Below are 23,739 nucleotides of genomic sequence, written 5' to 3'. Positions count from 1 at the left end.
ACTTCCCCAACATCGGGAACATTCTTCCCGGAACCAACCCTGTCCAATCCCGTCAGAATTTTATATGTTTCTATGAGATCCCCTCTCATTCTTCTAAATTCCAGTGAATGTAAGCCTAGTTGATCCAGTCTTTCTTCATTTGTCAGTCCTGCCATCCCGGGAATCAGTCTGGTGAACCTTCGCTGCTCTCCCTCAATAGCAAGAATGTCCTTCCTCAGATTAGGAGACCAAAATTGTACACAATATTCCAGGTGAGGCCTCACCAAGGCACTGTAGTAAGACCTCTCTGCTCCTATACTCAAATCCCCTTGCTATGAAGGCCAACATGCCATTTGCTTTCTTCACCGCCTGCTGTACCTGCATGCCAAACTTCAATAACTGATGTACCCATGTCTCGTTGCACCTCCCCTTTTCCTAATCTGTCACCATTCAGATAATACTCTGCCTTCCTGTTTTTGTCACCAAAGTGGATAACCTCACATTTATCCACATTATACTGCATCTGCCATGTATTTGCCCACTCACCTAACTTGTCCAAGTCACCCTGCAGCCTCTTAGCATCCTCCTCACAGCTCACACCGTCATCCAGCTTAGTGTTATCTGCAAATTTGGAGATATTACATTCAGTTCCTTCATCTAAATCGTTGATGTATATTGTAAATAGCTGGGGTCCCAGCACTGAACCTTGCGGTACCCCACTAGTCACTGCCTGCCATTCTGAAAAGGACCCGTTTATTCCTACTCTCTGCTTCCTGTCTTCCAATCAGTTCTCTATCCACGTCAGCACACTACCCCCAATACCATGTGCTTTAATTTTGCACACTAATCTCTTGTGTGGGACCTTCAGAGACTGTAGAGTTTGCTCTTGTAGCTGGGAAACGGGGCCGAAAAAGTGCCCCACTCCATGGGGCTGTGATTGGACTGATATTCAGCTCTTCGATTTTTTTTCTGGGTGGGGCGGTGTTGAGGGGCGGAAGTGCCGTTGGAGCGGGGCGGCCGATGCTCGGAGCCATCAGAGCCACGCTGACACGTCTCAACATCCCTCCCCTTCAGTTAAAGGGGAAGGCCGCTGCGAGCTCTGCAGTTGGTTCAGTTTGGACAAATAGCAGAAAATGTGCAGCCGCAAAAGAGCGCCCTCCCCTTTAAGGGCGGACGCGACGCCCAGCCACACGCAGCTTCCCGCCGGGGGGAAGCAGTCGGGGGCACCGAGCGGCAGTGGAAGATTAAAGCATTCCCGTCATGCGACTGTGGAGCTCCCAATCAGACCCTGGAACACATCATTGAGCACTGCCCTCAGAGGGAATTCGCAGGCAGCCTGCGGTATATCCACGCTGTTACACGGGAAGCTTTGGCCTGGATATCTGGCTTAGATACTGACATTTGATTTGCTTTGCTGCTACACGTTGAACCTCCCTTATCCAGAACTCCCTTATCCAGAAACTCCCTTATCCAGAACTCCCTTATCCAGAACTCCCTTATCCAGAATTCCCTTATCCAGAAACTCCTTTATCCAGAAACTCCCTTATCCGAAACTCCCTTATCCAGAACTCCCTTATCCAAATACCCTTATCCAGAACCATTCCCGGCCACCGGGTGGCGCATGCGCAGAACTCCGACACGAACAAATTGAAGTCCTTCCTCGCTGCCGACTCCCTCAATCGCTGGCCTGACCCCGCGATCCACCGCCGCCCTCCCCCCCATGATCTCTCTGCTGCACTCCCAGCCCCAAGCCAGCCAGCCCCGATATCCCCTTGCTCAGTACCTGTACCATCCAACTTAACATGACCACCCCTCATCTGGAAAAATCCCTTATCCAGAACAGGTCAGGTCCCGAGGATTCCGGATAAGAGAGCTTCAACTATTTTTAGTTGCATCTGTAAATCAAACGTCCCCTTATTAAAGAGGCACTAAAACCGACAATTTAAACAAATTAAACTTTAAATGGTCAAATTAAAATGTGGTTGCCGGGGGTGATGATGCACTCCAGTCCCTCCGGCGCCCACCTCTCGCGGAAGGCCGCGAGCGTACCGGTGGACACCGCATGCTCCGTCTCCAGGGACACCCTGGCTCGGATGTAACCGCGGAAGAGAGGCAGGCAGTCGGGCTGAACAACCCCCTCGACCGCCCGCTGCCTGGACCGGCTGATGGCCCCTTGGCCGTGCCCAGGAGCAGGCCTACGAGGAGGCCCTCGGTCCTGCCCGCTCCCCTCCGCACAGGGTGCAACCAGAATTTGAGGAGCAGCCCCTTCAAATAATGTGCAACCTCGCACGTTAAACATAGACGTGGAACACGGACTCCTCCAGACCGCAGAAAATGCAAGATGCCTGGGAGTCCATGAAGCGACTTAAAATCTTATTGCACGGGACTGCCCCGTGCACCACCCTCCAGGCCAAGTCCCCAATAAATAAGGGGAGGACTCCCGTGTAGAGAGCACTCAACTGGGGACCCAGTCCTCCTCCGGGTGGCAACATGGTGTGCCATGGCGTGTCCGGACAGCAGACGAGGATGGCAAGGTGGAGAGTGTGCAAGAGCAGCCCGTACAGGAATCCCCTCCCTCCGCCCGGAACTGAAAAGCACGGAGGGGATTTCCCGGAGGAGGCTCAAGTTGTGCGGCGCCGGCTCCCGTGGGAGGTTTCGGGGCTTGGTGCCGATGAGGAATTCCTAAGTGAAGTTCAACCTATACCATACGAAAGAAGAAGTGTATTCCAGATCATAACACACTGTGTTAAAACAAAAATCTCCTCATCGCCCCCTCTGGTTCTTTTCCCAATTATTTCAATCCGTGTCCTCTGGTTACTGACCCTTCTGCCAATGGAAACAGTTTCTCCTTAGTTGCTCTATCAGAACCCTTCATCATTTTGAACACCTCTGTTAACTCGCCCCTTAACCTTCTCTGCTCCAAGGAGAACAACCCCAGCTTCTCCAGTCTATCCACATCACTGAAGTCCCTCATCCCTGGAACCATTCTGGTCAATCTCCTCCGCACCCTCTCTAAGGCCTTCACATCCTTCCTAAAGTGCGGGGCCCAGAATTGGACACAATACTCCAGTTGAGGCCTAACCAGTGATTTGTAAAGGTTTAGCATAAGTTCCGTTTCTTGCGTACTCTCTGCCTCTATTTATAATCACTTCAATCTGAGCTATTGCACACACAGAGAGGGAAGAGCTAGGGGTTGGAAATTCGGCCGGGCCTCTGTTGCGGTGTTAACCCAGGCGGAGCGGTAAATTTTGCGCCAGGAAATGGTCCAGACGCAAAATTCACCAGCTGGGCGCTGAGTGTGGGGCGGAACGCTAAGGGTGGCGTTACACACCTCCTCTAGGGAGCTAGGCCAGCTGAGCAAAGGAAAACTACCGAACTAAACAGCCGGCCTTGGAGTGCCATAACAGAGGCCTCGGGGGGGGGGGGAAATTTGAAAAAAAAACGCTAGAAACATTCTCCACAAATACCTCACGCCACCACCACGTAAATCGCAAAAATTATTAACATAAAACCCAATCGCCCTTACCCGAGGCCAGCATTACTGACCTCACTGTGGCCGCTACAGCTTGGGTTGCCCGCTTTCACAGGCGGTCCCAGCAGGGGGCGCTCTACGCAGCGCTATGAGTCACAACTCGAGCCGGTGTCGCCTCCGGGGCGCTAACAGGGGTGGCAGCGGACCGAAAATCAAGCCCTAAGTGTTCAATGCTCGAGGCCCCCGATACTGACAATCTTTCCTGTCATGTACTCAACCAGCAATGTAACCCATGTATAATCTGTACACTGTGAGAACAATGACCACTAGGTGGTGAACTTGTGGGAGACACTCCTAACCTGGACCTTCAGATATAAAAGGGGAAGCTCCACCCACTTCCTGGACTTGAGTGCTAAGGAATAAAGGACAGGCCACAGACTGACCTTCTCTCAAGCATGGGCCTCTTGTGCATTTATATTGTATAGTAAGGACGTATCAGTGGCGACGAGAAACTGGGATTTAAACCACGCGAGCATGGCCACGAGCAGAACAGACGAGAGGGACTGTGTTAAGGAATGGTTGGGACAGAGATTCAACATTGTTAAAGCAGCACACAGTTCTCCAGGCAGACAAGGGCAGTCAGGCATGCCCCAATATGTAGTCAAACCCAGGGAGGCGAGTTCGACAGAGACAATGGCAAGTTGAACGGCGATTCACACCATTGCAAGGGACAATGCGGCCAGTAATGGGGCCATCAACACCTGTTAATGGCGCACTCAAGGACAATCACAGGGGCAGTCAGGGACGATCGACTGGCAAGGGACCTTTTGTTTCCAACAGCAGCTCATGTTGGAGGCATGGAGGCATACATTCAGCCGGAGTTTGCAGAGATGAGCAAAATACCTGCAGAAATTGCAGAAATGGACACTGGGGAAAATTGCTGGAAGCTGAAGTTCAGCGAGTTCATGTGGAGCACGTATACAGTTCATACACCAGGACGTCACCGATAATGATGAAAGTGCTTCTCAATGGCATCCCAGTATCAATGGAGCAAGACACGGGGGCCAGCCAGTCCCTGATGGGTATCAAACAATTCGAAAAGTTGTGGGCGTCCAAGGCCAGGAGGCCAAAATTATCGCCGATTGACGCACAGCTACGGACATATACAAAGGAGATAATTCCGGTGCTAGACAGCGCCACGGTAGTCGTGACCCACAAAGATTCGGAGAACAGGTTGCCACTCTGGGTTGTCCCGCACTACTGGGAGGAGTTGGCTTGCTGTCATGAACTGGAAATGGGGCGTTGTCAATGCAATTTCCTCTGTGGAGCGAGTATCATGCTCACAGATCTTGGACAAATTTGACTCATTATTTCAACCCGGCATCGGCACTTTCATGGGGGCCAAGGTAGTGATTCACATAAACCCGGACGCCAGGCCAGTACACCACAAGGCCAGAGCGGTGCCGTACGTGATGCAGGAAAAGATAGAAGGCGCATTGGACCGCCTGTTGAGGGAAGGCATCATCTCGCCAGTCGAATTCAGTGACTGGGCGAGCCCGATTGTGCCGGTGCTCAAGGCGGATGGGTCGGTCAGGATATGTGGCGATTACAAGGCCACCATCAATCGGGTGTCACTCCAAGACCAGTACCCGCTACCGAGAGCGGAGGACCTCTTTGCGACGCTATCCGGTGGCAAACATTTTTCAAAATTGGACCTGACCTCAGCTTACATGACCCAGGAGCTGGCGAGTGAGTCGAAGAAGCTGACCACCATCACGACACACAAGGGGTTGTTTGAGTACAACAGATGTCCGTTCGGGATTCGCTCGGCCGCCGCGATCTTCCAACGAAATATGGAAAGCCTCCTCAAGTCGTTTCCAGGGATGGTGGTTTTTCAGGATGACATCCTCATCACGGGTTACGATACTGAAGAACACCTCCACAACCTGGAGGAGGTGCTACGCAGACTGGACCGGGTAGGGCTGCGACTGAAAAAGGCGAAGTGCGTCTTCCTAGCTCCAGAGGTAGAATTCCTGGGGATGAGGGTAGCAGCAGACGGGATCAGCCCTACTGCATCCAAGACGGAAGCGATCCAGAGAGCACCCAGACCCCGTAACACGACGGAGCTGCATTCGTTCCTGGGGCTCCTGAACTATTTTGGTAACTTTCTTCCCAAATTGAGCACGCTGCTAGAGTCGTTACACGTGCTCCTACGCAAAGGTCGCGAATGGGTCTGGGGGGACAGCCAGGAAAGGGCTTTTAATAGAGCACGCAATTTGTTATGTTCCAACAATCTGTTAACGCTATATGACCCATGTAAGAAACTTGTGTTAACGTGCGATGCGTCGTCCTATGGTGTCGGGTGTGTGTTGCAGCATGTCAATGCCAAGGGTCAGTTACAGCCGGTAGCTTATGCCTCCAGGAGTCTGTCCCAGGCAGAAAGGGGCTACGGGATGGTAGAAAAGGAGGCGCTCGCATTATGTATATGCGATAAAGAAAATGCACCAGTACCTGTTTGGCAGGAAATTTGAGCTGGAGACAGATCACAAACCCCTAACGTCCCTTTTGGCCGACAACAAGGCCATAAATGCAAACGCATCGGCCCGCATACAGAGGTGGGCACTCACGTTAGCCGCCTATGACTACACAAATCGGCACAGACCGGGCACCGAAAATTGCGCCGATGTACTCAGCAGACTCCCACTAGCCACCACTGGGGGGCTACCAAGCATGCTGCTGAGATGGTCATGGCTGTTGAAGCTTTCGGAAGCGAAGGCTCACCCGTGACAGCCCGTCAGATTAAAGTCTGGACAAATAGAGACCCGCTATTGTCTCTAGTCAAGAAATGTGTCCTGAATGGGGACTGGGCAGCCACGTACAGGGCATGCCCTGAGGAATTGAAACCATTTAACAGGCGCAGGGATGAACTCTCGATTCAGGCCAATTGCCTACTGTGGGGAAACCGCGTAGTCATGCCCCAGATGGGCAGCGAGGTGTTCATCAGAGAACTCCACAATGAGCACCCGGGCATTGTCATAATGAAGGCAATTGCCAGGTCACACATTTGGTGGCCAGGGATAGACGCAGATCTGGAACTTTGTGTTCGCAGGTGCAACACGTGTGCCCAGCTGGGCAATGCGCCCAGGGAAGCCCCCCTTAGCCCCTGGCCATGGCCCGCCAAGCCTTGGTCACGCATCCATGTGGACTACGCAGGTCCTTTCATGGGAAAAATATTTTTGGTTGTAATAGACGCCTACTCCAAATGGATCGAGTGTGACATTTTAAATTCAAGCACATCCTCTGCCACGGTAGAAAGTCTATGGGCAATGTTCGCCGCCCACGGTCTGCCGGACAACTTGGTCAGTGACAATGGCCCGTGCTTCACAAGCACTGAATTCCAGGACTTCATGGCAGGCAATGGAATTAACCATGTCAGAACGGCACCGTTCAAGCCGGCCTCAAATGGCCAGGCAGAACGAGCAGTGCAGATAATCAAACAGGGGATGCTCAGAATTCAAGGGGGTTCCCTACAAAGACGCTTATCACACTTCCTGTTGGCCTACAGATCCCAACCACACTCACTCACAGGGGTTCCACCCGCAGATCTGCTAATGAAAAGGACGCTCAAAACCCGGTTATCCCTTATACACCCCACCATGAAAGAAATTGTCGAGAGCAGGCACCAGTCACAATATGACTACCATGACAGGAATGCGAGGGCGCGATGTATTGATGTAAATGACCCTGTTTTTGTCCTCAACTACGCTGCAGGGCCCAAATGGCTTGCAGGCTCTGTGATTGCCAAAGAGGGAAATAGGATTCTGGTAGTTAAACTTACCAATGGACAAATCTGCCGCAAACATGTGGATCAAACAAAAAGGAGGTTCAGCAACCCCATAGAAGAAGCAGAGGAAGAACACAATATAGAGTTCACTCCTCCACAGGTGACCGAACACAGTGACCAAAGGGAGGAGAGCCCAGTCACTGTGGACAGTCCAGATAGGCCTGAGGCACCTCAAACAGCAGACACTCAGGCCAGCGTCCAACAACCGGAGCCCCAACTCAGGCGCTCTACAAGAGAGCGTAAACCACCAGAGAGACTCAACCTGTGATCCCAATAAGACTTTAGGGGGGGAAGTGATGTCATGTATTCAACCAGCATTGTAACCCATGTATAAACTGACCTAAGTTGTACACTTTGAGAACAATGACCACTAGGTGGTGAACTTGTGGGAGACACTCCTAACCTGGATCTTCAGATATAAAAGGGGAAGCTCCACCCACTTCCTGGACTTGAGTGCTAAGGAATAAAGGACAGGTCACAGACTGACCTTCTCTCAAGCATGGGCCTCGTGTGCATTTATACTGTATAGCAAGGACGTATCATTTCCGATCCTTCAAAGCTGATTCTCAGTGATTCTATCATCTGCGTTCAGTGTTTTCCTGTGTTTGGGGGCACAGTTCTACATGAAATGAAGAGTTACGCCGTTCAGGGGAAGCACTTCTTCACACAAAGTGTAGTGGGAATCTGGAACTCTCTCCTTCAAAAACCTCGAGGCTGGGGGTGGTGGGGGGGTCAATTGGAAGTTTGAAAAACCGAGATTGAGAGATTTTTGTTGGGTAAGGATATTAAGGGTTACTGAACCAAGGACGGGTAAATGAAGTTGAGATACAAATGAGCCACGATCTGATTGAATGGCAAGACAGGCTCGAGGGGCTGAATGGCCTCCTGCTCCAATGTTGGCTTCAGCGGCTGAGCTATCTAGGGGTCAAGCAAAGTAAAAAGTGGGGGGGGGGGGGAAACAGAACCGAACACAACTAAACAAAATGTTAACTTTTTAATATGAATTATAAATTGCTACAATTTAATTTTGAGTTCTATAAACTGTTCCATTCACCGCAGTGCTGTCATCAGAATATAGTGTACTCTTATCGCTCTGGAAAGTGCTGTAAAATATATGACACACATGCAGATTTACATTTACTTCTCATAGATATGCTGGGGTACATGTCAGATTATCTGAATGACACACCAGTGAGCGTGCAGCATTTGTTACTGTCCTGTGCTGGATGCAATTGGGAGCAGATGCTGGTGGGAAAACAATCCTGGGAATGGAGGAAAAGTGGTTCTCCGTTTGGTGGGGGGGGAAGAGCTTTGCTATTATACATAAACAGCCCCATAATTGGCAGAGCTGATGGCAGACACTGGCATTTCCAGCCTACGTTAAAATTCTGCCGGTTTGATATTCGTAATAGGTATCCCAATAACCCACACTACAGACTAAAATTCCTGGACAATTGGAGATTTACTTGTTCTCTGACAATGCACAATGGAGTTGCCCTGGCCCTTGGTGTCTGCAGGAAACCGCTACACAGCCATGTCCTTTGCAAACTTGAGCTTCGGCGGCATTGGCTGCTTGCTTTTCTTCTGTTCAGAGGTGGTCTTACTGATTTTGGACAACTCGATTGTGTGCGAGCTCACAAATATCATCCAGAACACGTGCGAGATCAAGCGCATGATGAGCCCGAACAATTCCAGCGCTCGCATACTTCTCAAGGGCTCGTAAGGGTAGGGTACTGAGAAGCTCAGGATGAAAATCTGTGTCACCTCAAATACGATTATCCAAACAATGTAGCCTCCTACTCCCCAGACAAACTCCTTCCAGACAGATATGAACAAGAGAAAGACTGCGATCATGGTCATAGAAACGAAGGTAATTGATGTGATGCAGTATTTCTCAACATTGAAAGAGTGCATCTCACCAATAGTCGAATTGGAGGCGATAATGAGTTGAAAGCGCATCAGATGCCCTACTTCAAAGATGATGTGCATGATGGATATCATCAACATGAACAGTCCGGCCAGAATAGTCCCATCTTTGGCGTTCAAACCACACAGTTTACCACCTGGCAGTTTCCGCAATTTCGCACGCAATTTACGTATGATCGGCATTTCGTTTCCGAGTGCTGCACGTCCTTCTGAAAGTTGACCGGCTTCACGGAGTGGAACATTAGGCAAGACAGATTGTTCACTGCAACAAAATTCACAACAAATGTTGGTTGCGACGCGATTTCCTCTTCCCCGGTTTCCCCAGACAAATCCTGCAGCCTCTCCTTTGAATTATTCCCTGTCGCACCACCAAAACGGACTCACTTGGCTTCAGATAGTTGTTTAAATGATTGGACAAAATAATCAAGTTAGGTTGATGATAGGCTCCATGGACAGCCATTTGGGCCCAATACTGGAGCGATGCCTGCCAGGTGTAGAATCAGGGATGATTGAACAGGCCGAGGCATCTTTTCTCTCGGAAAGAGATCGAGAGATGACCTGATAGAGGTCTTTAAAATGATAAAGTGGTTTGATAGGGTAGATGTAGAGAAGTTTCCACTCGCAGGAGAGTCAAAAACTAGGGGCCATAGACTACATCAAACGCACCTCAATGACGCTCATTGTTACCTCCTCAAAAAGTTCAATCAGGTTAGTCAGACACGACCTTCCCTTAACAAATCCGTGCTGACTGTCCTTCATTAATCCATGTCTTTCTAAATGAAGATTTATCCTGTCCCTCAGAATTTTTTCCAATAATTTTCCCACCACCGAGGTTAGGCTGACTGGCCTGTAATTACTTGGTCTATCCCTTTCTCCCTTTTTAAACAAAGGTACAACGTTACCAGTCATCCAGTCCTCCGGCACCACACCTGTAGCCAGAGAGGACTGGAAAATGATGGTCAGAGCCTCTGCTATTTCCTCTGTTTCTTCGCTTAACAGCCTGGGATACATTTCATCAGGAGGCTGGGGATTTATCCACTTTCAAAGCTGCATAAACCCCTTAATGCTTCCTCCCTCACTATGTTCATTTCATCTAATATTTCACTTTCCTCCTCCTCGATTGCAGCGTCTGCATCGCCCCTCTCTTTTGTGAAAACTGATGCAAAGTATTCATTAAGAACCATACCCATGTCTTCCGCCTCCACACACACATTTTCTTTATCGTCTCAAACAGGCCCTACTCTTTCCTTTGTGATCCTCTTGCTCATGATGTATTTATAAAACATCTTTGCGTTTCCCTTGATTTTACTCGCTAAATGTTTTCATGCTCTCTCTTTGCTTTCCTAATTTCCTGTTTATTTGCATCCTTGCACTTTCTGTGTTCCTCTAGAGTTTCTGCAGTATTGGGCCCTCGGTATCTGTCGTAAGCCTTCCTTTTTATCTTTATCCTATCTTGTATGTTCCTTGACATCTAGGAGGCTCTAGATTTGTTAGACCCACCCTTTTTCTTTAAGGGAACATACTTGCTCTGAACCCTCAGGATCTCCTCCTTGAATGTCTCCCACTGCTCCGACACTGATTTACCTTCAAGTACCCGTTTCCAGTCCACTTTGGCCAAATTCCATCTCAGCTTAGCAAAATTAGCTTTTCCCCAGTTGAGAGCTTTTATTCTTGGTCTACCTTTTCCATACCTGCCCTAAATCTAACTGAATTATGATCACTAGCACCAAAATGCTCTCCCATAGATATCGCTTCCAGCTGCCCAGCTTTATTCCGTAAACTAAGTCCCCCCCCACCGCCCCCTACCCGTTTTGGGCTTGCTACATACTGTACTGGCTCAAAAAAAGTTCTCCTGGATGCATTTTAGGAATTCCGCACCCTCTATATCTTTCACACTTTTTTATCCCCCTCTCTATCCCGTCTGAAAACCCTGTAACCAGGAATGTTGAGCTGCCATACCTGCCCCTCTTTCAGCCATGTCTCAGTAATAGCCTAAACCACCAAATATCCACCTTTGCATAAACCACCAACAGTCCACTTTTGCCCAAAGGACCAATGGTCCAATTTGTACAAACCACCAATAGTCCACCTTTGCACAAAGGACTCAATGGTTCAATGTGCTCAAAAAGAGCCAAAGGACTAATAGTCCACCTTTGTCCAAAGGACCAATGGTTCACCTTTGCCCAAAGGACCAAAGGCCCACCTTTGCCCAAAGGACTAATGGTCCACGTTTGCCCAATGGACCAAAGGTCCACCGTTGCCAAAGCACTAATTTCCCAAAGGACCAATTTGCCCAAATGACCAATAGTCCACCTTTACCCAAATGACCAATGGCCCAGCCCTGCCCCCTCCCTCCCCCCATGGCCCAGCCCCACCCCCTCACGGCCCAGCCCCGCCCCCTCTCTCCCTCCCCCCCATGGCCCAGCCCTGCCCCCTCCCTCCCCCCCATGGCCCAGCCCTGCCCCCTCCGTCCCCTCATGGTCCAGCCCCACCCCCTCCATGGCCCGGCCCAGCCCCGCCTCCTCCCTCTCCCCATGGTCCAGCCCCACCCCCTCCATGGCCCAGTCCCCTCCCCCCCCCCATGGCCCCTCCCTCTCCCCATGGCTCAGCCCCTGCCCCCTCCCCCCCATGGCCCAGCCCCTGCCCCCTCCCCCCATGGCCCAGCCTTAGCCCTGCCCCTCCCCCAATGGCCCAGCCCCCTCCCCCCATGGCCCAGCCCCCCCCCAATGATTCTGCCCCCTCCCCCATGGCCCAGCCCCCCCCATGACTCTGCCCCCTCCCCCCATGGCCCAGCCCCCCCATGACTCTGCCCCCTCTCTCTCCCCAGAGCCCAGCCCCCCCAATGACTCTGCCCCCTCCCCCCATGGCCCCGCCCCCTCCCTCTCTCCCCCCCATGGCCCCGCCCACTCCCTCTCTCCCCCCATGGCCCAGCCCTAGCCCAGCCCCTCCCCCCATGGCCCAGCCCCCCCCCATGACTCTGCCCCCCCTCTCTCCCCCCATGGCCCAGCTCCCTCTCTCCCCCCATGGCCCAGCCCTAGCCCTGCCCCTCCCCCCATGGCCCAGCCCCCCCATGACTCTGCCCCCTCTCTCCCCCCATGGCCCAGCCCCCTCTCTCCCCCCATGGCCCAACCCCCTCTCTCCCCCCATGGCCCAGCCCTAGACCTGCCCCTCCTCCCATGACTCTGCCCCCTCTCTCCCCCCATGGCCCAGCCCCCTCTCTCCCCCCCATGGCCCAGCCCTAGCCCTGCCCCTCCCCCCCATAGCCCAGGCCCCCCCAATGACTCTGCCCCCTCCCCCCATGACCCAGCTCCCACCCATGACTCTGCCCCCTCTCTCCCCCCATGGCCCAGCCCCGCCCCCTCTCTCCCCCCATGGCCCAGCCCCACCCCCTCTCTCCCCCCATGGCCCAGCCCTAGCCCTGCCCCTCCTCCCATGGCCCAGCCCCGCCCCCTCTCTCCCCCCATGGCCCAGCCCCGCCCCCACTCTCCCCCCCATGGCCCAGCCCCGCCCCCTCTCCCCCCCCCCATGGCCCACCCCGCCCCCTCTCCCCCCCCCCATGGCCCAGCCCCCTCTCTCCCCCCATGGCCCAGCCCCGCCCCCTCTCTCCCCCCCATGGCCCAGCCCCGCCCCCTCTCTCCCCCCATGGCCCAGCCCCCCCCAATGACTCTACCCCCTCCCCCCATGGCCCCGCCCCCTCCCTCTCTCCCCCCCATGGCCCCGCCCCCTCCCTCTCTCCCCCCATGGCCCAGCCCCCTCTCTCCCCCCATGGCCCAGCCCTGCCCCTCCCCCCATGGCCCAGCCCCGTCCCCTCTCTCACCCCATGGCCCAGCCCAGCACCCTCTCTCCCCCCATGGCCCAGCCCCGCCTCCTCTCTCCCCCCCATGGCCCAGCCCCGCCCCCTCTCTCCCCCCCATGGCCCAGCCCCGCCCACTCTCTCCCCCCATGGCCCAGCCCTGCCCCCTCTCTCCCCCCCATGGCCCAGCCCCGCCCCCTCTCTCCCCCATGGCCCAGCCCCGCCCCCTCTCTCCCCTCCATGGCCCAGCCCCGCCCCCTCTCTCCCCCCATGGCCCAGCCCCCCCCAATGATTCTGCCCCCTCCCCCCATGGCCCCGCCCCCTCCCTCTCTCCCCCCATGGCCCAGCCCCGCCCCCTCTCTCCCTCCATGGCCCAGCCCCCTCTCTCCCCCCATGGCCCCTCTCTCCCTCTATGGCCCCGCCACCTCCCTCTCTCCCCCCATGGCCCAACCCCCTCTCTCCCCCCATGGCCCAGCCCCGCCCCCTCTCTCCCCCCATGGCCCAGCCCCAACCCCTCTCTCCCCCCATGGCACAGCCCCGCCCCCCTCTCCCCCCATGGCCCCGCCCCCTCCCTCTCTCCCCCCCATGGCCCAGCCCCCTCTCTCCCCCCATGGCCCAGCCCCGCCCCCTCTCTCCCCCCATGGCCCAGCCCTAGCCCCGCCCCCTCTCTCCCACCTGGCCCAGCCGTAGCCCCGCCCCCTCTCTCCCCCCCATGGCACAGCCCAGCCCCCTCTCTCCCCCCATGGCCCAGCCCCGCCCCCTCTCTCCCCCCATGGCCCAGCCCTAGCCCCGCCCCCTCTCTCCCACCTGGCCCAGCCGTAGCCCCGCCCCCTCTCTCCCCCATGGCCCAGCCCCGCCCCCTCTCTCCCCCCCATGGCCCAGCCCCGCCCCCTCTCTCCCCCCCATGGCCCCGCCCCCTCTCTCCCCCATGGCCCAGCCCCGCCCCCTCTCTCCCCCCATGGCCCAGCCCCGCCCCGCCCCCTCTCTCCCCCCATGGCCCACACCTCTGAGGGGCAGCAGTTGCCCCGGGCCGCAGGGCAGGTCCTGGCTCTGGGGCCTTGCGCCTTCAGTCGCCCACCCGCTCGGTCACCATGGCAACAGGGCCCCAACCCCGCCGCTCTCTGACGTATTTTGAATTGTCCCGCGGTGCGCTAACTGCCCGCCCCCCCGGCTCTCCAACCGCCGTCTCCCGGGGCAACGGCGGCCGGGCCCGGCCCTCTGCGCACGCGCCGAGGACACTCCGGCCCCACTGCGCACGCGCGCCGGCCACCACGGCCCGGGCCCGGCCCACTGCGCACGCGCCCCGGCCACAATGGCGCCCAGGTGGGTTGCTCAAGCAGTGGGACAGACATGTTTGCAACTTGAGAACCACTTGCACTTTATTCCACACCCACAGCCTCAATATATGTCAGAAAGAATGCATTTTTTTTTAAATCACCTATCTCTTTTTTCACACTGATTTTACTTTCCACAATTAATTTTAAATGCTTTTAAACAGACATGTTTCCCTCTTGAAAACCATTAGCACTTTATTCCATGCCCACAGCCTCAATACTTACAAAGAATTCTGAGGATCTAAGCTCTGGAACTCCCTCTCCGCCTCTCCTGCTTTAAGACGCTCCTTAAAACCGACCTCTTTGACCAAGCTTTTGGTCATCTGCCCTAATTTCTCCTTATGTGGCTGGGTTGGCAAATTTTGTTTGATTACGCTCCTGTGAAGCGCCCTGCAACGTTTTCCTGCGTTACAGTCGCTCTGTAAGTGCAAGTTATTTTTGTTGCAGGGTAGATTTAACGTGTCTAGGATTGTCCAGGACCAAGCCAGAACATTAAAAATATTGGGTGCCTTTTTTTTCCCTCAGTTTAAGAACATAAGAATTAGGAGCAAGAGTAGGCCATCTAGCCCCTCGAGCCTGCTCCGCCATTTAATAAGATCATGGCTGATCTGGCCGTGGACTCAGCTCCACTTACCCGCCCGCTCCCCGTAACCCTTAATTCCCTTATTGCTTAAAAATCTATCTATCTGTGACTTGAATACATTCAATGAGCTAGCCTCAACTGCTTCCTTGGGCAGAGAATTCCACAGATTCACAACCCTCTGGGAGAAGAAATTCCTTCTCAACTCGGTTTTAAATTGGTTCCTCTGTATTTTGAGGCTGTGCCCCCTGGTTCTCGTCTCCCCTACCAATGGAAACAACCTCTCTGCCCCTATCTTGTCTATCCCTTTCATGATTTTAAATGTTTCTATAAGATCACCCCTCATCCTTCTGAACTCCAAGGAGTAAAGACCCGGTCTACTCAATCTATCATCATAAGGTAACCCCCTCATCTCCGGAATCAGCCTAGTGAATCCTCTCTGTACCCCCTCCAAAGCTAGTATACCCTTCCTTAAGTAAGGTGACCAAAACTGCACGCAGTACTCCAGGTACGGCCTCACCAATACCCTGTACAGTTGCAGAAGGACCTCCCTGCTTTTGTACTCCATCCCTCTCGCAATGAAGGCCAACATTCCATTCGCCTTCCTGATTACCTGCTGCACCTGCAAACTTTTTTTATTTGGGATTCATGCACAAGGACGTGGAGCCTTTCCTGCGCCTCCTGCGGACGAGGTTGACGGGACTGGCTCTGCAAGGGCCGGGCGTGGAGGTCGTCCTCTCGGCTTACGCCGATGACGTGCTCCTCGCGGTAGAGGATCCCGCTGACCTGCGGAGGATGCGTGAGTGCCAAGAGATTTACTCGGCCGCGTCCTCCGCCAGAATCAACTGGGAGAAATGTTCCGGACTCCTGGTGGGTCAGTGGCGGGTGGACTCCCTGCCGGAGGAGCTCAGGCCTTTTGCCTGGAGCACGACCCATCTCCTCTATCTGGGAGTCTACCTTAGCCCCGACGAGGAAGCCTGGCCGGCGAACTGGCAGGAGCTGGAGGCCAAGGTCGCCGCTCGCCTAGGGCGCTGGACAGGACTGCTCCGAGTGCTGTCCTACAGGGGTCGAGCGCTAGTCATAAACCAGCTGGTGGCCGCAATGTTGTGGTACCGGCTGGTCACTTTGACCCCTCCCCCTGCGTTTGTCGCCAAGATACAGAAGAAGCAATGGGTCTCTGCCGCGGTCTTGAGGCTCCCGCTTGGGGAGGGCGGTCAGTCGTTGGTGTGCGTCAGCGCCCAGCTCGCGACTTTCCGTCTTCAGATCCTGCAGAGATACCTTTACGTCGAGCCCCCTCCTAGGTGGTGCGCTCTGGCGACGTATTTCTTCCGCCAGCAGCGCGACCTCAACTACGACACGCAGCTCCTGTTTGTGAACTTGGGGGGTGTCAGGACCACCCTCCGGGAGCTGCCTGTCTTTTACAGGGACCTCATCAGGGTCTGGAACAAAGTCTCCACCAAGCGCAGCTCTCCGCCGGCTGGAGTGGCGGCCGTCCTGCAGGAGCCGCTGCTCGGGAATCCGTACCTCCACGACCGAGGTTTTATGTGGCGGTCGGAAGAGAGGGCTGTGGCTGGTGAGGTGACCAGGGTCAGGGACCTGTTCGATGGCGGAGGAGTGGGCTGGATGGCGCCAGGCACGCTGGCGCGGCGCCTAAATTCAGCCAACGTCCGCCGCGCGGCCGATGCCATCGAGTCGCTAAAAACAGCTCTGGGCCCTGACTCCGTTAGGTGCATCGAGGAGGCTCAAGCACGTGGGGAGATCCCGTCCGAACTGACCCCCGTCCGGACGGAATTCCTCATTGGCGCCAAATCCCGGAACCTCCCTCGGGGGCCGGCGCCTCACAACTTGAGCCGCCTCCGTGCCTTTCAGTTCCGCGCGGAGGGGTTTCCTGTACGGGCTGCTCCTGCACACTCTCAACTTTGCCATCCTCGCCGGCCGTCCGGACACGCCATGGCGTACCATCTTGCCGTCCGGAGGAGGCGGGGGTCCCCGATGGAGGGCACTCTATGCGGGAGTCCTCCCACTATTCATCGGGGACTTGGCCTGGAGGGTGGTGCACGGAGCAGTGCCGTGCAATAAATTTTTAAGCCGGTTCACGGACTCCCAGGCCGCCTGCAATTTCTGCGGTCTGGAGGAGTCCGTGTTCCATGTTTTTATTGAGTGCACGAGGTTGCAGCCCCTGTTCCATTATTTGAAGGGGCTGCTCCTGAAATTCTGGCTGCACTTCAGTCCCACTCTCCTGATCTTTGGGCACCCTGTGCGGAGGGGAGCGGGTAGGTCTGAAGGCCTCCTCGTAGGACTGCTCCTGGGCACGGCCAAGGGTGCCATCAGCCGGTCCAGGCAGCGGGCGGTCGAGGGGGTCGTTCAGCCAGACTGCCTGCCTCTCTTCCGCTCTTACATCCGGTCCAGGGTGTCCTTGGAGATGGAGCACGCGGTGTCCACCGGTACGCTCGCGGCCTTCCGCGAGAGGTGGGCACCGGAGGGACTGGAGTGCATCATCACGCCCGGCAACCAAATTTTAATTTGATTTTACGTTTTAAAGTTTAATTTGTTTTAATTGCCGGTGCTTTTAGTGTCCCCCTCCCCTTTTATAGGGGGCACTGGGGAAAAAATGTGATTTTAGTGCCCCAAAAAAAAAGAAAAACACAAAAAGAAAACCAAAAAAAGGAAAAAAAAAAAGGGCCTTGTAAATGTCTGGTGTGTCATCCAGGCGGGTGGCACGGTTTAATGTTTTGTTTTACAGATAAACTCTAAAAGAGTTTCATGCACAAGGACCCCCAGGTCCCTCTGCACCTCAGCATGTTGTAAACTCTCCCCATTCAAATAATATTCCATTTTACTGGTTTTTTCCCAAGGTGGATGACCTCACACTTTCCGACATTGTATTCCATCTGCCAAACCTTCGCCCATTCGCTTAACCTATCCAAATCTCTTTGCAGCCTCTCTGTGTCCTCTACACAACCCGCTTTCCCACTAATCTTTGTGTCATCTGCAAATTTTGTTGCACTACACTCTGTCCCCTCTTCCAGGTCATCTATGTATATTGTAAACAGTTGTGGTCCCAGCATTGATCCCTGTGGCACACCACTAACCACCGATTTCCAACCCGAAAAGGACCCATTTATCCCGACTCTCTGCTTTCTGTTAGCCAGCCAATTCTCTATCCATGCTAATACATTTCCTCTGACTCCGCGTATCTTCTGCAGTAACCTTTTGTGTGGCACCTTATCGAATGCCTTTTGGAAATCTAAATACACCACATCCATCGGTACACCTCTATCCACCATGCTCGTTATATCCTCAAAGAATTCCAGTAAGTTAGTTAAACATGATTTCCCTTTCATGAATCCATGTTGCGTCTGCTTGATTGCACTATTCCTATCTAGATGTCCCGCTATTTCTTCCTTAATGATAGCTTCAAGCATTTTCCCCACTACAGATGTTAAACTAACTGGCCTATAGTTACCTGCCTTTTGTCTGCCCCCTTTTTTAAACAGAGGCGTTACATTAGCTGCTTTCCAATCCGCTGGTACCTCCCCAGAGTCCAGAGAATTTTGGTAGATTATAACGAATGCATCTGCTATAACTTCCGCCATCACTTTTAATACCCTGGGATGCATTTCATCAGGACCAGGGGACTTGTCTACCTTGAGTCCCATTAGCCTGTCCAGCACTACCCCCCTAGTGATAGTGATTGTCTCAAGGTCCTCCCTTCCCACATTCCTGTGGCCTGCAAATTTTGGCATGGTTTTTGTGTCTTCCACTGTGAAGACGGAAGCAAAATAATTGTTTAAGGTCTCAGCCATTTCCACATTTCCCATTATTAAATCCCCCTTTTCATTTTCTAAGGGACCAACATTTACTTTAGTCACTCTTTTCCGTTTTATATACCGGTAAAAGCTTTTACTATTTGTTTTTATGTTTTGCGCAAGTTTACCTTCGTAATCTATCTTTCCTTTCTTTATTGCTTTTTTAGTCATTCTTTGCTGTTGCTTAAAATTTTCCCAATCCTCTAGTTTCCCACTAACCTTGGCCACCTTATACGCATTGGTCTTTGATTTGATACTTTCCTTTATTTCCTTGGTTATCCACGGCTGGTTATCCCTTCTCTTGCCGTCCTTCTTTTTCACTGGAATATATTTTTGTTGCGCACTATGAAAGAGCTCCTTAAAAGTCCTCCACTGTTCCTCAATTGTGCCACTGTTTAGTCTGTGTTTCCAGTCTACTTTAGCCAACTCTGCCCTCATCCCACTGTAGTCTCCTTTGTTTAAGCATAGTGCGCTCGTTTGTAACACAACTTCCTCACCCTCAATCTGTATTACAAATTCAACCATACTGCGATCACTCATTCCGAGAGGATCTTTTACTAGGAGATCGTTTATTATCCCTGTCTCATTACACAGGACCAGATCTAAGATAGCTTGCTCACTTGTAGGTTCTGTAACATACTGTTCTAAGAAACAATCCCGTATACATTCTATGAATTCTTCCTCCAGGCTACCCCGTGCGATTTGATTTGACCAATCGATATTCAGTTTCCTGAATCCTTTTCTTTATTCGACATAACAATATTGGGGAAGTGGCGGGAAAGGCCAATTGGGAGGTTGGGCGGTGGGGGATAGGAGGGTCGTGAGATAAAATCTCCAGGAATGCGTCAAGCCGGAGTTGGCAACATGACACTTGTTGCTGGTTAGTATTTCATTGCCACTCCCTGTTGCTGGGCAGATTTGAGCTGGCACTCCCTGTTGCTGGGCAGATTTGAGCTGGCACTCCCTGTTGCTGGGCAGATTTGAGCTGGCACTCCCTGTTGCTGGGCAGATTTGAGCCTCCATTCCCTGTTGCTGGGCCGATTAGAGACGCCGCTCCCCGATTGGCTGGGCGGAGCTGCGCCACTCGCTGATTGGCTGGGCAGAGGCTTTGAGCGGAGTCACGTCGCCTGTTGCTGGGTAGATTTCTGAGAGGACGCTGCCTGATTGGCTGCAGGAGGGGTGAGCGCTGGAAGGTCTCGCGGGAGCGGGCGAGGCGAGAAGACGAGATCTGGCAGGCGCTGCAAAATGGAGGGCGGCGTGTGAGGGATCGGCGGGCCTGGAGAGAGAGACAGACAGAGAGAGAGAGAGAGGAGGCGCGGGCAGGTAAACCCCCCCCCCCCACATAGAGTCACCCCCCCCACATAGTGTCTCACCCCCCCACATAGAGTCACCCCCCCACATAGTGTCACCCCCCCCCACATAGTGTCACCCCCCCACATAGTGTCACCCCCCCCCACATAGAGTCACCCCCCCACATAGTGTCACCCCCCCCCACATAGTGTCACCCCCCCACATAGTGTCACCCCCCCCCACATAGAGTCACCCCCCCACATAGTGTCACCCTCCCACATAGAGTCACCCCCCCACATAGAGTCACCCCCCCCACATAGTGTCACCCTCCCCATAGTGTCACCCCCCCACATAGTGTCACCCTCCCACATAGAGTCACCCCCCCACATAGTGTCACCCTCCCCATAGTGTCACCCCCCCACATAGAGTCACCCCCCCCACATAGTGTCACCCTCCCCATAGTGTCACCCCCCCCCACATAGAGTCACCCCCCCACATAGTGTCACCCTCCCCATAGTGTCACCCTCCCCATAGTGTCACCCCCCCACATAGTGTCTCACCCCCCCCCACATAGAGTCACCCCCCCCACATAGTGTCACCCTCCCCATAGTGTCACCCTCCCCATAGTGTCACCCCCCCCCACATAGAGTCACCCCCCCACATAGTGTCACCCCCCCCCACATAGAGTCACCCCCCACACATAGAGTCACCCTCCCCATAGTGTCACCCTCCCCATAGTGTCACCCCCCCACATAGTGTCACCCCCCCCCACATAGAGTCACCCCCCCACATAGAGTCACCCCCCCACATAGTGTCACCCCCCACACATAGAGTCACCCCCCCCCACATAGTGTCACCCTCCCCATAGTGTCACCCTCCCCATAGTGTCACCCCCCCCCACATAGAGTCACCCCCCCACATAGAGTCACCCCCCCACATAGTGTCACCCCCCCCCACATAGAGTCACCCCCCCACATAGAGTCACCCCCCCACATAGAGTCACCCCCCCACATAGTGTCTCACCCCCCCCACATAGAGTCACCCCCCCCACATAGTGTCACCCCCCCACATAGAGTCACCCCCCCCACATAGTGTCTCACCCCCCCCACATAGAGTCACCCCCCCCACATAGAGTCACCCCCCCACATAGTGTCACCCCCCCCCACATAGAGTCACCCCCCCACATAGTGTCTCACCCCCCCCCACATAGAGTCACCCCCCCCACATAGTGTCACCCCCCCACATAGTGTCACCCCCCCACATAGTGTCACCCCCCCACATAGAGTCACCCCCCCACATAGTGTCTCACCCCCCCCACATAGAGTCACCCCCCCACATAGAGTCACCCCCCCCACATAGTGTCACCCCCCCACATAGTGTCACCCCCCCACATAGAGTCACCCCCCCACATAGTGTCTCACCCCCCATTAGTGTCACCCCCCCCCACATAGTGTCACCCCCCCCACATAGAGTCTCACCCCCACATAGTGTCACCCCCCCCCACATAGTGTCACCCCCCCCACATAGTGTCTCACCCCCACATAGTGTCACCCCCCCCACATAGTGTCACCCCCCCCACATAGTGTCTCACCCCCACATAGAGTCACCCCCCCCCCACATAGAGTCACCCCCCCCACATAGAGTCACCCCCCCCACATAGAGTCACCCCCCCCACATAGAGTCACCCCCCCCACATAGAGTCACCCCCCCCCACATAGAGTCACCCCCCCACATAGAGTCACCCCCCCCCACATAGTGTCTCACCCCCACATAGTCACCCCCCCCCACATAGAGTCACCCCCCCCACATAGAGTCACCCCCCCCCACATAGAGTCACCCCCCCCCACATAGAGTCACCCCCACATAGAGTCACCCCCACATAGAGTCACCCCCCCACATAGTGTGTCACCCCCCCACATAGTGTCTCACCCCCCATAGTGTCACCCCCCCCATAGTGTCACCCCCCCCACATAGAGTCACCCCCCCACATAGTGTCACCCCCCCACATAGTGTCTCACCCCCACATAGTGTCTCACCCCCCCCACATAGTGTCACCCCCCCACATAGTGTCTCACCCCCCCCACATAGTGTCTCACCCCCCCCCCATAGTGTCACCCCCCCCCATAGTGTCACCCCCCCCACATAGAGTCACCCCCCCACATAGTGTCTCACCCCCACATAGTGTCTCACCCCCCCCCCCACATAGTGTCACCCCCCCCCATAGTGTCTCACCCCCACATAGTGTCTCACCCCCACATAGAGTCACCCCCCCACCACATAGTGTCTCACCCCCCCACATAGTGTCACCCCCCCCCATAGTGTCACCCCCCCACATAGAGTCACCCCCCCACATAGTGTCTCACCCCCACATAGTGTCTCACCCCCCCCACATAGTGTCACCCCCCCCATAGTGTCTCACCCCCACATAGTGTCTCACCCCCCCACATAGTGTCACCCCCCCCCATAGTGTCTCACCCCCCCATAGTGTCTCACCCCCCCCACATAGTGTCTCACCCCCCCACATAGTGTCACCCCCCCCCCATAGTGTCTCACCCCCCCCCCCACATAGTGTCACCCCCCCCATAGTGTCACCCCCCCCACATAGAGTCACCCCCCACATAGTGTCTCACCCCCACATAGTGTCTCACCCCCCCCCACATAGTGTCACCCCCCCCATAGTGTCACCCCCCCCACATAGAGTCACCCCCCACATAGTGTCTCACCCCCACATAGAGTCTCACCCCCCCCACATAGTGTCACACCCCCCACATAGTGTCTCACCCCCACATAGTGTCTCACCCCCCCCCACATAGTGTCACCCCCCCCCATAGTGTCTCACCCCCACATAGTGTCTCACCCCCCCCACATAGTGTCACCCCCCCCCATAGTGTCTCACCCCCCCCACATAGTGTCTCACCCCCCCACATAGTGTCACCCCCCCCCATAGTGTCTCACCCCCCCCCACATAGTGTCACCCCCCCCACATAGTGTCACCCCCCCCCCACATAGAGTCACCCCCCCACATAGTGTCACCCCCCCCATAGTGTCTCACCCCCCTCCACATAGAGTCACTCCCCCCACATAGTGTTTCACCCCCACATAGTGTCACCCCCCCCATAGTGTCACCCCCCCCACATAGAGTCACCCCCCCACATAGTGTCTCACCCCCCCACATAGAGTCACCCCCCCCACATAGTGTTTCACCCCCACATAGTGTCACCCCCCCCATAGTGTCACCCCCCCCACATAGTGTCACCCCCCCCACATAGTGTCTCACCCCCACATAGTGTCACCCCCCCACATAGAGTCACCCCCCCAAATAGTGTCTCACCCCCACATAGAGTCACCCCCCCACATAGTGTCTCACCCCCCCCCACATAGAGTCACCCCCCCCCACATAGTGTCTCAACCCCCCACATAGAGTCACCCCCCCACATAGTGTCACACCCCCCACATAGTGTCACCCCCCCCACATAGAGTCACCCCCCCCACATAGAGTCACCCCCCCACATAGAGTCACCCCCCCACATAGAGTCACCCCCCACATAGAGTCACCCCCCACATAGAGTCACCCCCCACATAGAGTCACCCCCCACATAGAGTCACCCCCCCACATAGAGTCACCCCCCCACATAGAGTCACCCCTCCACATAGAGTCACCCCCCACATAGAGTCACCCCCCACATAGTATCACCCCCCCCCCCACATAGTA

The 23,739-nt window shown here is 54.9% G+C and overlaps 1 protein-coding gene across 4 annotated transcripts; it reads right to left on the bottom strand.

The window, feature by feature from the left end:
• Positions 1–524: 524 nt before the first annotated feature.
• On the bottom strand, positions 525–14,122 carry LOC139233024 (transmembrane protein 217-like). 4 transcript variants are annotated; one of them, XR_011588132.1, is made up of 2 exons: positions 14,019–14,122; positions 525–600 (listed from the first exon to the last, which is right to left on the bottom strand). XR_011588132.1 is itself a non-coding variant. In XM_070863532.1 (2 exons), the coding sequence occupies exon 2, from the start codon at positions 9,402–9,404 to the stop codon at positions 8,820–8,822; it is 585 nt and encodes a 194-aa protein (XP_070719633.1). In that variant the 5' UTR covers positions 9,405–9,483; positions 14,019–14,122; the 3' UTR covers positions 8,380–8,819. The 4 variants fall into 4 exon arrangements, 2 of the variants coding, with proteins under 2 accessions (XP_070719633.1, XP_070719634.1); XR_011588133.1 differs by lacking the exon at positions 14,019–14,122 and adding an exon at positions 10,806–10,942; XM_070863532.1 differs by lacking the exon at positions 525–600 and adding an exon at positions 8,380–9,483.
• Between the last annotated feature and the right edge of the window lie 9,617 nt (positions 14,123–23,739).

Source organism: Pristiophorus japonicus, chromosome 20 (assembly GCF_044704955.1).
Source record: "Pristiophorus japonicus isolate sPriJap1 chromosome 20, sPriJap1.hap1, whole genome shotgun sequence".
In the NCBI taxonomy this organism is placed as follows: Eukaryota; Metazoa; Chordata; class Chondrichthyes; family Pristiophoridae; genus Pristiophorus; species Pristiophorus japonicus.
Note: the sequence above shows the minus strand (reverse complement) of the source record. Positions and strands in the feature narration are given on the sequence as shown.